The sequence below is a fragment of the Panthera tigris genome, chromosome B3 (assembly GCF_018350195.1).
Source record: "Panthera tigris isolate Pti1 chromosome B3, P.tigris_Pti1_mat1.1, whole genome shotgun sequence".
Classification (NCBI taxonomy): Eukaryota; Metazoa; Chordata; class Mammalia; order Carnivora; family Felidae; genus Panthera; species Panthera tigris.
The window spans coordinates 118,088,927-118,102,658 of NC_056665.1; the positions used below are offsets into that span (position 1 = coordinate 118,088,927).

Genomic DNA, 13,732 nt, shown 5'->3' on the forward strand with positions numbered 1-13,732 from the left:
TGCGACTCTTGATCTCAGGGCCATGAGTTCGAGCCCCATGTTGGGCATGGAGCCTACTTTAAAACAAAACAAAACAGGGTGGCAGGTCCAGGTGCCTTTGTATACTGACAGCATAAGAAATTGAATACATGGCATCCTGTAGTCAAACCTGGGATAACTGCAGACCAGGCCCCACAATCTGGTAAACAGCAACATTATCTCTGTGCCTCTCAGAACCAGGCTAGACAGGCAGGAGTGGGGCTGGAAGGGCTAGGCCACGTGCCTCCAAGTAAAACCTAATAGAAGAATCCAGATTCAAAATGAGTGATATCTCAGAGGTTCCAAATTTTCCCCTACCCTCACCCCCTGGTCTGGTACCTTTATTCTCCAGAAATAATTAAAGTGGGCTGAATGATTCATGTCAAAAGGAGTAATACCTTGCTTTTTCTGTTATTAAAGCAGCAGAAACTGTCAAAGAAGGCTAAAAAGCAATAAACCTTAGCACAGTATTTCTGAGAGCTTTTGAAAATACACTCTCCCCTCCACCCACAGATTTTAAGGTAGGGCCCAAGAGGGACAGTCAGCTTCTACAACAGTGTTAATGGTTAAGGATCTTCTGCATCAAGATCATTTGAGGAGCTTGTTAAAATGCAGAATCCCAGGGGTGCCTGGGTGGCTCAGTTGGTTAAGTGTCCAACTTTGCCTCAGGTCATGATCTCACGGTTGGTGGGTTCAAGCTTGGAGCCTGCTTTGGATTCTGTCTCTGTCTCTCTGTCTCTCTGTCTCTCTGTGCCCCTCCCCTGCTCGTGCTCTGTCTCTGTCTCAAAAATAAACATTAAAAAATTTTAAAAAATGAGGAATCCTGTGTGCTACTCCCCAGAATATTGATTGAGTAGGCTGCAAGTGAGGCCTAGAAATCTGTATTTTAACCAGCTCTCACAGGTGTTCATACACATTAAATTGAGAGAAGCCATAGCCCCAAGAGCTAATTTTTAAAAAAAAATTTTTTTAACGTTTTATTTATTTTCGAGACAGGGAGAGACAGAGCATGAACAGCGGAGGGTCAGAGAGAGGGAGACACAGAATCTGAAACAGGCTCCAGGCTCCGAGCTGTCAACACAGAGCCCGACGCGGGGCTCGAACTCACGGACCGCGAGATCATGACCTGAGCTGAAGTCGGCCGCTCAACTGACTGAGCCACCCAGGCGCCCCCGCAAGAGCTATATTTGGGATATATGAAGGAAGCTTGGTGGTGGGGAGAGCAGGATCAGGGAACACAGCCTCAACCTGGCTTGACTCACACCCCTCTCTCTGCTGCCTCTTTTTCATCAGAAAGTTCCTTCATTTTTTTCCCCTCTACTGTCTAATTACTGTTCCTTGCCATGTACTCACACAGATATACTGCCGACTCCTGAGATTACTAAGGTAACTGCCAGAAAGATGACTCTGTTCCAACTCTTATCTCTTGCAAATATCAAAACTGAGGCCCAGAGAGGAAAAACATGACTAAGATCACAGTAGTGGTTAATACCTGAAGTAATACCCTTTTGACGCCTAATCAAAATCTTTTCAACTACTTCAGGCTGTCGTATATCATTCAGCAGACGAAAACTCTTTTCAGGTACTGGTAAAGTAGAAGTGTTTTGAAATTACCTTCAAAATGGCCTCCTACAACACAGTCATCAAAAGAAAGCATCTTAAACCTTCCGTAGTTTCTTAGGTTCCAAAGCTGTTTATATTGGTTACCAGGCAACCACCTCTTTAGAATTCCATGAGTCTACTCACAGAATTTGCAGGTTCAATCAGTGGTATCTTCGACTATTTATTTAATTTCCTTTTGTAAACAACTTCGGGAAATTGCCTTGTATTTATTGATTGATGCCACAATGGATTCCTTAGTCATCCTTTGAAAATGAACCCCTAGATGTGTGCTGCTCAATTTTTTCCCTCACTAGGCTTCATAAGTACTGCTGAGAAAAGGCAAAGCAGTGAACACATGAACACCCAGCTCTGGCATGAAGATCACTAGGCTGATAGAACAAACAGTAAAGTAGAATGGGTCTGTCTTTGGGGTCTTTTCTGTTCCCCGTTCATTACCACCCCCCACTGAATCCCCTTCCTTCACATAGTTCAATTCCATCTCCCCTGGTCCCCAAATCCTGGCTAGATTATCAGCTGATGACACTATTTTTACAAAGGGATTCTTCAAATCCCCTATTTCTAATAGTAAAATCCCAGACTTCCAGAATACTAGTCTTCAGGAGTTCCTTTACAGAACTAATTTGTCCTGACGGTAGGGAAGATTTCTGGGCATAAGGTTCTGTCTGTTGTGTTGACCTGGGGCCATCCTATCCAGGTGGCTACCACTGAGAGAAATGAGCACTACCAAGTGAGAAAATGAGCACTCACTTCAGTGCCTGGGCTCAAGCTGTGCTCAGACCCTGGGACCCTTACAAAAGGGTGAAAAGACATGGTCTCTGAGATGAAAAAAGACTGAAAGACTTAAAAAAAATTAAACAGAATTTGGGCACCTGGGTGGCTCAGTCAGTTAAGCACCTGACTTTGACTCAGGTCATGATCTCACGGTTCGTGAGTTCTAGCCCCGCGCTGGGCTCTTTGCTGACAGCTCCGAGCCTGGAGCCTGCTTCAGATTGTGTGTCTCCCTCTCTCTCTGCCCTGCCCCTGCTCACATTCTGTCTCTCTCTCTCTCTTAAAAATAAATAAAAACATTTAAAAAAATTAAAACAGGGGCGCCTGGGTGGCTCAGTTGGTTCAACTTCGGTTCAGGTCATGATCTTACAGTTCGTGAGTTCGAGCCCCATGTCAGGCTCTTGGCTGCCAGCAAGGAACCTGGAGCTAGCCCACTTTGGGTTCTGTCTCTCCCTTTCTCTCTGCCCCTCCCCTGCTCACACTCTGTCTCTGTCTCTCAAAAAGAAATAAATGTTAAAAAAAATTTTTTTTTAATTAAACAGAATTACCATGTGATCCAGCAATCCTACTGCTTCTGCGTATATACCCAAAAGAATTGAAAACAGGGGCTCTTATACAGGTATTTGTACACTCATGTTCATAGCAGTACATTCACAATAGTAAATGTGAAAACAACCCCATATCCATCAGTAGATGGATAAACAAAATGCGTTGCATACATGCAGCAGAATATTATTCAGCATTAAAAAAGAAGGAATTTCTGATACATGCTACATCTCTGGATGGACCTGAAAGACACACTAACTGAAATAAGCAGACACAAAGGGACAAATACTGAATGATTCCACTTATATGAGGTAACTAGAGCAATCAAATTCCTAGAGACAGAAAGTGGTTTCCAGGGGCTGGGGGCGGTTTTCAGTTTGGGTGATGAAAAAGTTCTGGAGATGGACAGTGGTGATGGTTGCACAACAATGTGAGTGTATTTAACTATACACTTAAAAATGGTTAAAATGAGGGTGCCTGGGCTCTGTCCATTGGGTGTCCAACTATTGGTCTTTTTGTTTTTTAATTTTTTTTAACATTTTATTTTTTGAGAGACAGAGAGCGTGAGCAGGGGAGGGGCAGAGAGAGAGGGAGAGACAGAATCCAAAACAGACTCCAGGCTCTGAGCGGTCAGCACAGAGCCTGATGTGGGCCTTGAACCCACAGACATGATATCATGACCTGAGCTGAAGTCAGACACTCAACCAACTGAGCCACCAGGCACCCCTCTGCTTGGGTCTTGATCTCCAGGTCACCGGTTTGGGCCCTGCTCTGGGCATGAAGCCCACTTAAAACAAAATGGTTAAAATGGTACATTTTATGTTGCTATATACAATTTAAAAAATACTGTTTAATTATAAAAGCCATGTTATTTCTGATAGAAATTATGGACAGAGAAGAAAATTAAAACTACCCAAAATACAGGATGCCTGGGTGGCTCAGTTGGTTAAGGGTCCACCTTGATTTCAGCCTAGGTCATGATCTCACAGTGATGGGATGGATCATGCCCCACATCAGGCTCCAAGTTGAACCTGCTTGGGATTCTGTCTCTCCCTCTGCCCTTCCCCCGTGCTTGTGTGTGCGCTCCCAAAATAAATAAACTTAAAAAAAAAAAAAAGACATTTAAAGCACAATGGTTCAGAGCACAGACTCTGGAATCTGATTGCAGAGATATAAATCCCAGTATATCTAGTTGCTTGATCTTTAACAAATCATTTCACCTCTCCAGGCCTTAATTTTCTCATAAGGTTCTTGTAAGGATTAAGAGCTAGCTATTATTATTTACTTTCTTTAGTTTCTGTGCCCAAAATACACTGAAATATCCCACAGAACCAGTGCAAAAGTAATTAGAGCTATAGGGAGTTGCATGATTAATGACCAGCAGGACAGAAGAACATTCGAAACTAAGTAAAAAGTCCTTGGGTGGCCTTATTGGGAGCAGTGGCAAACACAAATTGTGGGCTTGAAATAAGCTTACACAATTTGCAGATTTCTCTAATAAAAAGGATATGAAAAATCATAAATACAAGGCCTTGGAAAGGGCCTGAAGTTAAGTTTAATGAAATATCCACTCCTGGGTGGATTTTATGAAAAAGTGGGGAGGGGAGCCTGGGTGGGTCAGTTGGTGGAGTGTCTCATCTGACTTACACTCAGGTCATGCTCTTGTGGCTTGTGGGTTTGAACCCCACATGGGGCTCTGTGCTGTCAGCCTGGAGCCTGCTTGGGATTCTGTATCTCCTGCTCTCTGCCCCTCCTCCACTGGTGCTCTAGCTCTCTTTCTCTCTCTCTCTCTCAAAAATAAACATCAAAAAATTTTTTAAAGACTTGACTTCAAAAAAAAAAAAAAAAAAGTGGGGAAAAGGTGAAATGTCCCGGATGAGAAAGAGATCACGTTTGCCTAAATACAGCAACTTGACAATGCAGTATAATCTCAACTGGCTATTTTTACACCTATAAGGAATGAGGTTGAGGTCACACAGCTAGTAAGACTCCAGGCCCCTAAAATGTAGGATAGTGTAGAAGATAAGCATATACACAGGTAAATATACAAGCAAAACACCATGATGCACACTTTTAATGAAACGCCCTATAATTATTAATGGGAGTGAATCAGTCAACAAATTGATAAAACTCAATTCCAGGCCTGCACTCGTCTTAGCCATTGACAGCCAGCAGCCGGCCCCTGTGCAGCCAACACTGCACAAGCCAAAAAGCTTATGAGAAGCAGAACTAGGAAATTCTTATCCCACATAAAAAGTGCAGGTTTTTCAGTATGTAAAGCAAGTTCATGTATATCTATTTTCGCTCTTTCTTTTATTTTTTGTTTATTTATATTTGAGAGAGAGAGAGAGAGTGCGCCAGCCGGGGAGGGGCGGAGAGAGACGGAGACAGTCTGAAGTAGGCTCCAGGCTCTGAGCTGTCAGCATAGAACCGGACTTGACTCAAAATCACGAGCTGTGAGATCATGACCTGATCCCAAGTCGTATGCTTAACCGACTGAGCCACTCAGGCGCCGCTTTGGCTTTTTTTTCTTTTTTTCTTTTTTTTTTACAAGTAAGCTACTGACCTGATGTGCAAGAGTCTGGCCCTCCAAGCTCAATTTGGCGTCCTCCTTGGCCGCACAGGGCGCTCAGCATGCAGCTGAGGCAACCTGCCACTAGAGGGTCTCTACTGGTTTCTAACTTTCTCCACGGTGTTCATTGAAATGAGGTCAAAAGTCAAAAGACAAAATGGTGGCCTCCTCTGCGGCTATGCTGCGAGCTTCTGGACTCCGCCGATGGGGTCAGCTGCCAGGCTCTCCAAAGCTATGGTCTGGTGGCCGGGTCTCGTGGGCACCTGCCCGGAGGACAGCGACCTGGCGCCTGGAGCCCGCGGGCCGCGGCTTCTGGGACGAACCCGTGCACATCGCGGTGCGCGACCTCGCTCCCGGACAGCCCGTCACGCTGAGCGCGTCCCTGCGCGACGAGAAGGGCGCGCTCTTCCGGGCCCGCGCGCGGTACCAAGCGGACGCCGGCGGCCTCCTGGACCTGGCGCGCGCGCCCGCGCTGGGCGGCAGCTTCACGGGGCTCGAGCCCATGGGGCTGCTCTGGGCCCTGGAGCCCGAGAAGCCCTTGGTGCGGCTGGTGAAGCGGAACGTGCAGACGCCCTTCGCGGTGGAGCTGGAGGTGCTCGAGGGCCACGAGCCCGACGCCGGGCGGCTCCTGGGCCGAGCGGTGCTGGAGCGCGACTTCCTGCGGCCGGGGATGCGGCGGGTGCCGGTACGCGCGGGCCGGGTGCGCGGCACGCTCTTCCTGCCGCCCGGTGAGTGCGTTGCGTCCCAGGCTGTCCTGTCTGCCTTTCTCTGGCCTCCTGCAGGTCTACCAAGAGTAAGGATGTAACTCCCAACATTGCAGAGGTCTGTGGGGACGTTAAAGTGTACCCTGCCTGGGGAGGTGGCTCTCTTGGTCCAAAACTTAGAGGTCAGTTAGAAGACATCATAAGGAAATGGAAAAGACAGTTGTAAGTAAAAGCGAAACATTTTATAGGTAGTTCCAAGTCTTTAACGACTTTTAAAATAGTTTCTCAGTATAGCAAGTTTACTTCTAACTCCCACAGTATATCAAGGTTAAGGAAACTGGTATAGGGCGCCTGGGTGACTCAGTCCATTAAGCGTCTGATTCTTTGTTTTAGCTCAGGTCATAATCTCAGGCTTGGTGGGTTCGCAACGCCTCTGTGCTGACTGCTTGGGATTCTCCCCGCCCCCCCCCCCCCGAAAGGAAGAAAGGAAGGAAAGGGAAGGAAAGAAGCTATTTCCCTAAAAAAAAAAAAAAAAAAAAATCAACATGGATGAATTTCAAAAAGAGTACTGAGTGAAACAATGAAGTCCCAGAAGAACACATTCAATATCACTCCATTCAGGTAAATAAAACTCAAAAAATAGGCAAGATAAAATACTGTTTAAGGTACATGTATAAGTGGTAATACTGTAAAGAAAATTAAGAGAATGATAAAATTCAGCATAGTGAAAAGGGAGAGAAGGGGCACAGATACTCGGGGCTTGGATAGTTAGTACTGAGTTATTTCTTAAGGTGTTGGGTGTAAAGTGTTTGCCTTATCATTTTTTCAGATTTTGCATGTTAGGTATAAACTTTTTGTGTAAATGGTAAAAATGTCCGATAAACAGAGTCTAGCTTAATGCATTTGAGATTCATTCATGCTCCGTATATCCAATCGTTTCTTCTTGTTTCTTAGTAGTACTCCATTCTGTGGGTATACTTCAGTTTTATTCATTCAACAGTTGAAGGACGGGGGTTTCCAGGCTGGGTTTCAAGTCTTTAGAGATTACGAATAAAGTCACTGCAAACTGTTGCATACAAGTTTTTGTATGAACACCAATTTTCATTTCTCTTGGGTAAGCACCTAGGAGTGAGATTGTTAAATCATATGATTAAGTATATGTTTACCTTTATAAGAAATTGCTCAACTGTTTTCCAAAGTGGCTGTATTGTTTTGCATTTCCACCGTCAATGTATGAGGGTTCCACTTACTCTACATGTTCTCTGGCATTTGGCATTGTCACTTTTGGGGGGGCAGTGGGCAGTGGTTTTGCTGTTTTCATTGTCTACTTGTAAATTATTTTTAATTAGAAAAGTAATGCATACTTAACTGTAAAAAATCTATGGGGCTTTGAAGCTCTGGGCATAGGGGAAATGTGGATTGAGCCTGTGCCACTGTCTGGATCTTTGAAGGCCAGAGATCTTCTAACATTTCTGATTGTCAGCAGAAAAGTTTGACATCACCAAGTAGACAACACATGGCTTTTGACACCACTGCAAAGAGTTTAAGAAATAGTTCAGTTTTGTGTTTTGCTTCTTCCAAAGAACCTGGGCCCTTCCCTGGGATTGTGGACCTTTTTGGAGCTGGAGGTGGCCTTCTGGAATATCGAGCTTGTCTGCTGGCTGGCAAGGGTTTTGCTGTGATGGCTCTGGCTTATTATAACTATGAAGACCTCCCCCGGGGCATAGAGACCCTCCACCTGGAGTACTTTGAAGAAGCTGTGAACTACCTGCTGGATCATCCTGAGGTTGGAATGTCTCTAGGTTTTTGTGATCTGTGTATCAGGTGTTCTCCTGACTGCTCTTGGTTTTGATACAACTTGACAAATTCACGACAGCTACTCCCAATACCCAACACACATTACCATTTATAGTTACTTCTCGTAGACAGTTTGTCTGCAATTATATGTTACCATATATTCTGCTACTAAAGATGTTCTTCTTCGGCTTGGAATTTTAAATTCCAGTATTTTATAGTTTATTATAATCAGCTCAAACACATGTGAGAACCCTAAGTTCGATACAGGAAGGAGAGGGAAAGGGAAAGGTAATCACTTATCTCCAGAAGGCCGTAGGTTAAATGTTTGTGTCTAACAATGCTCCCTTCTTTGTGGCCCTTCTGAGAACACAGTATTAAATGAAGAACTGGGCCGCCAAAGAAGCTAGTTATTAGGAAGTGCTTTGAGGGCTTTATAGGTTCAGAGTATCAGAGGATCAGAAGATACACCTTACTTATTTTACAGTTCAGAGCTCACAGTGGATGGGAAGCTGTGGAACTCTTAGAAAAGGTGATAGGGTATAATGGCACCAGCACAAAATGCAGACAGACAAAAGTTAAAGTTAAATGTAAGTTTGATTTCACCAACTAGTAACTAGTTCCATGACCTTGGGGCCTCCCTTTCCTCCGAAAAATTGGGATGGTAATAATATATCATTTAATTCCTAGTACTTTTCTTTTATGAGGAGTAAATGGTTGAAACCAGTCAAGGGTGCTATTGGAGAAGTCATAAGGAAAAAAAAGACTGCTGTTGACAGGTGACTCAAATGGCCATTTGGTTTTTTGTTTGTTTTGGGTTTGTTTTTTTTTTTTAAGTTTAGTCATTTGTTGAGAGAGAGACAGAGAGAGAGACTTAACCAGGCTCCATGCTCAGCACACAGTCCGATGTGGGGCTTAAACTCAGGACCCTGAGATCATGACCTGAGCTGAGATCAAGAGTCGGATCCTTAATTCTGGAGCCACCCAGGCGCCCCTCAAATGGCCACTTGTAATAGAAGATTTTGGTAACTGTGGCAAGAGCAGTCCTTGTGGAATAGTGCAAACCCAAGCTACCCTGAGGGGATTAGGTAGAAAAGGGAAGACGAGAAGAACAGCTACAGACAATTTTGTCTCCACAAATTTTGCTGTAAAAGAGAGTAGAAAACTAGGGCAGAGTGGATGTGAGGTGGAGGGACTGTTGTGAAAATGGAAGAGGTACTAGAGCATTTAAGTACGCTGATGGGAATGGGCCAGTTGAGAAGAAAGTTATGAAAGAGGAGAGGGAGATGATGTAATTGTAGGAGGGAAGTCCTTGAGAATGAGAGTGGAGGAGATCCCAAGTACAAGCAGCAGGGGGCCTTTGATAAGCACAGAGATGCTTCTTTGGAAACAGAAGAGAAGGTATAGAGCTTGAGTTCACATGGCACTAAGTAGATCTCGCAGGGGGAAATGAGGAGCAGTTCCTACTGGGCTATTTATTTTCTCCTCCAAGTATGAAGAGCTGAAAGTGAAAGAAACAAGGTTAAAGGTTAAGGGGCTTGAGGAGATAGGAGGTGTGACACAGTCTTTTACAGAAGTGGGAAGCGCACATAAGTGAAATGTGGCAGGATAGATGGGAAATATGGATGCTTATCTGAAATTTGTGGTCATGAAATGAAAGTAAGCTCTGTCAGCATAAATGTGTAGTTTTTTTCCAGCAGTGTTCACTTGCACAAATACAGGCCTGGAGGAAGTGAATAGGGGGGTTTAACCAAGGTTAGTGTTTTTCCAGGAAAGTATGACCAAAGGCAGAGAGATCTTAGAGTTAAGGGTGGTTACAAGGAAGTGATAATAACAAAGAAGCTTGAAATCTAAAGTAAGTGAGAGGCAAGTAAGAACACAAGAGACATACTGATAGTTAAAACAACAGTGGTAGTCAAGGCCACCGAGAGGTGGAAATGGGTGGTACAAGAATGGTTAACCTGGAATTATTGAAGATGGTGATCAGAGAGTGGAATGCTTGAAGCTGAGGTTTTGGAGATGAACTACTCACTGATGATGACTCAGTTTAGGTTATGACAGTGGGAGTGGATGGCTGAGACAGGGTAGGGAAAAAAACATTGTTTAAGTTTGAGGTCAAGGAACTGAGAAGCCAGAGTATTTACTCTGTCCTCCACATGGTTGTTGAAGTCACCCAAGAATGATGATGGAGAGACTGTAGAAAAAAAGACAGAGAGGAAGAAAAGTAAATACCCCAAGGTTGTAAAATTGGCAAATGGTAGAGCCCAGATTCTGACTCAGTTCTGCCTGGTATCCAGTTCCAGGCACTACAGATCATGCTGCACTGTTCATGGACTCGTTCTCCTCTCTCCTCTGTTCTTTTCTCAGGTAAAGGGTCCAGGAGTTGGGCTGCTTGGGAGTTCCAAAGGAGGTGATCTCTGCCTCTCCATGGCCTCGTTCCTGAAAGGCATCACCGCCGCCGTCATCATCAATGGCTCTGTGGCCAATGTGGGGGAACCTTACACTACAAGGATGAAACTTTGCCTCCTGTGGGCTTCGACCAAAGTCGCATCAAGCTGACCAGAGACGGCTTGGCAGACATTCTGGATGTGCTGAACAGCCCTTTGGAGGGACATGACCAGAAGAGTTTCATTCCTGTGGAAAGGGCTGAGAATGCCTTCCTGTTCCTAGTAGGTCTGGATGACCACAACTGGAAGAGTGAATTCTATGCTAATGAGGCCTCTAAGCGCTTACAGGCCCATGGTAAGGAAAAGCCGCAGATCATCTGTTATCCTGGGGCAGGGCACTATATTGAGCCTCCTTACTTCCCCTTGTGCCAGGCTTCCCTACACACCTTGGTGGGTGGTCCTGTCATCTGGGGAGGGGAGACCAGGGCTCATGCCATGGCCCAGGTGGATGCTTGGAAGCAGCTCCAGACTTTCTTCCACAAACACTTGGGTGGGGGAAAGTCAGACAGACTCTCTTGAAGACATAACCCAGTATTTGAAGGTTGTGAGGGTGAGACTTTTATATGCTAAAAAGTATCAGTTAAAGTCAATTCTATCTGAGGTATTATGCTAACACTTTTGGGTTTTTATTCCTTTCTCTTTAAATAACATTACTGTTAAAAATAGTCTCTGTGGGGAATAAGTTTAGGAATTCCCTGAGCTTGCACCAATGGGTTAACAAGGTTTAGGATGAAAGTATCCAAGGTAAACAGGGCGAAAGCACCTCCAGCATAGTACAAAAGCATAAGAATGGGAAGCCACAGAATGAAAGCATCCAAGATTAGGTCAACAGGGAAAAGCGCTCCCAGCATAGTACAAAAGCAGAAAGCTGCTTTCACAGGAAGGAATGTCCAGAATAGGTCAACAGGGCTATAGACAGCAGCAGGGTGAAGCTGCCCAGAGTGGAGCTAATTAGCCAAAGAAAGGTGCCTTGTTGACCCTGAGGTAGCCTGCTGTATCTGTCTTCTCCCTTAGGCAAGTTAAGATAAACAGACACAGAGCCTCGTGCCTGTGTAAACAACCATCTGCTCAGCGGAAAAGGTTTTGTTTTGTATTGACCCAAACCCTTAACACTACGTATCTTTGAAACCCCCTTTCTCTCACACACGAGTTAATGTTCATGGTTTCATGGTCTCTTTCTGCATGTTCATCACTTTTGTAAGCGTTCTGATCCTAATAAAAACAGAGCAAAGATCCTTACTCAGGGCTCTTGTCTCCTCCCAGACAGTAGCCTCTCTCACATTTAATTCTGCATCCACTCTCTTGCTGGACAAGAGAGAACTCCAGACTCAAAGTCCGCAACAAGTCTCCATACAAACAATGTCAGGAATGAAAAGAGAGCCTTAAGTATAAGCAACTTTTATGAAAGTTTAAAATTGGGACATTACAGATAAAGTTGCTGTTTCCTTTCAGTGGTCTCAGCCTTGTCTCCACTGTCGGGGAGCAAGAATTCCTGTCCTGTCATAAGTCCTTCTAGCTGGACTAAGAATCACATTGACATAAGACAGATTAATAGGAGAAAATCAAATTTAATAGCATATGCACAGGAAATCCACACAGACATGGAAATATATTTACAATTATAGAAAAAGAAAAGGAAGATTTTTAAAACTTTTTAAAAATGTTTATTCATTTTTGAGAGGGAGGCACAGAGTCCAAAGCAGGGCTCAAACTCACAAACCGTGAGACCATGACCTGAGCCAAAATCAGATGCTCAACCGACTGAGCCACCCAGGTGCCCCGAGGAAAGGAAGATTATTAAGATGTAAACATGGCAACGTGATCTTTTTTTCTTAATATGGATTATGATTTATATTATTTATATATCCCTTTCTCTTCTGTTTTTTCATTGAATTTTTCTAAATTGCTACATTACTGAGAATCCTGCCTCAGATTCAGATAGCACCTAAATAAATAAAATGTCATTTTGAAAAACTCTAGCAAGGGTGCTAACTTGAGGCTTGTGGTTTCTGGCTCTGCCAAGTCAGGACTAAAATAGAAGAAAATTGAGAACTAAAAGAAACAAAAATCAGGATGCCTGGGTGGCTCAGTCAGTTAAGCACCCGACTCTTGATTTTCATGATCTCTCAGTTGTGGGATCAAGCCCTGCATCAGGCACTTCACTAGCTGTGGAACCTGCTTGAGATGCTCTCTCTCTCTGTCTCTCTCTCTGCCCCTCCCTCCCCCTCTTGTGGGTGCTTGTGGGCTCTCTCTCTTTCCTTCAAATAAGTAAACTTTGAAAAAAATAAAGAAGCAAAAAGCGATGGAAGACTCGAAGATTTTGTTTTCTTTTTTTCACATGAAGAAAATGTGCTGCTTATATAGTTTCTAGTCCCCACTAACCTCAGTGGGCTGAGGGATGCCTCTTCCACCCATGCCCAGGAATGTAATAGCAGGTAGGTAGCTTTCTCTGCACTGCTGATTGTGCTTTCTGCGTGCCTTCCTAAGCACATGGGCAAGAAAAACCAGACTGGTTTAACTATACTCTCCAAGGCAATCTCTTCCCTTGTTCATCATGCTGGAATACTTAGCATCCTCAGAGATTGTGGAGCAGGTTCCTGAAAGAGCCTCAGGACAGAAACAAAAAGATGTTAAGAATGTGGATGGCCAGGGACACCCGGGGGGCTCAGTCGTTCAAGGATCCAACTCTTGATTTCAGCTCAGGTTGTGATCTTGTGGTTTGTGAGTTCCAGCCCCACATTGGGCTCTGTGCTGACAGTGTGGAGCCTGCTTGAGATTTTCCCCCTCTCTCTGCCCCTCCCCCCACTTGCACTCTCTGTCTCTCTCAAAATAAATAAACTTAAAAAAAAACAGTGTGGATGACCATGTTCCTTGACTGGGCCTTAGAGCACAGACACGGGGAGGTGAAGAGACCCTCCTTTAATCCATTCTGAAATAAGATGGAGGTATAAACAAGTGGGGGAAGTAACATTTTAGTGTAGAGGTGAAACAGAATAAAAGTGCCATGGAGACAGTATTATATAAGGATGAGACAAACCACCTCCAACATGGTAGAGAGGTGGGGAGGACTTAAGAGAAGTGGCATTTCAGATGGGACTTGAACTACAGGTAGGACTTAAAATTGGGGGTTATTGGCCTTTTTTTAAAGGTAATGTATGTTTATTCTAGAAATCCAGAAAATACTGAAAACTATGAAGAAAAAAGGCAGGCAGCTGTACCTAGTTACTCCCTACCAAAGTGTACAGGATGGAAAGGGGGAC

At 44.3% G+C, this 13,732-nt stretch overlaps 2 protein-coding genes across 5 annotated transcripts in view; one reads left to right on the forward strand and one right to left on the reverse strand.

Annotated features, from left to right (window-relative positions):
- HEATR4 (HEAT repeat containing 4) overlaps positions 1-249 on the reverse strand; it is a 43,263-nt gene extending 43,014 nt beyond the window's left edge. For all 4 annotated transcript variants that reach the window (XR_006218982.1, XM_007095091.3, XM_042990064.1 and 1 more), the window contains exon 1: positions 149-249. Coding sequence is in view for 3 of the 4 variants with exons in the window: in XM_007095091.3 (XP_007095153.2) it covers positions 149-195 (47 nt within the window). In the remaining variant the exon portion in view is untranslated. The remainder of the gene's footprint in view (positions 1-148) is intronic.
- A 5,284-nt stretch (positions 250-5,533) lies between these two features.
- On the forward strand, positions 5,534-12,044 carry LOC102963445 (acyl-coenzyme A thioesterase 1-like). Its single transcript, XM_042990070.1, is given in 4 exon segments — positions 5,534-6,255; positions 7,815-8,017; positions 10,393-10,522; positions 10,525-12,044. Coding segments are annotated over 4 exon segments (1,371 nt in total). The 5' UTR covers positions 5,534-5,684; the 3' UTR covers positions 10,992-12,044.
- The last annotated feature ends 1,688 nt before the right edge of the window (positions 12,045-13,732 follow it).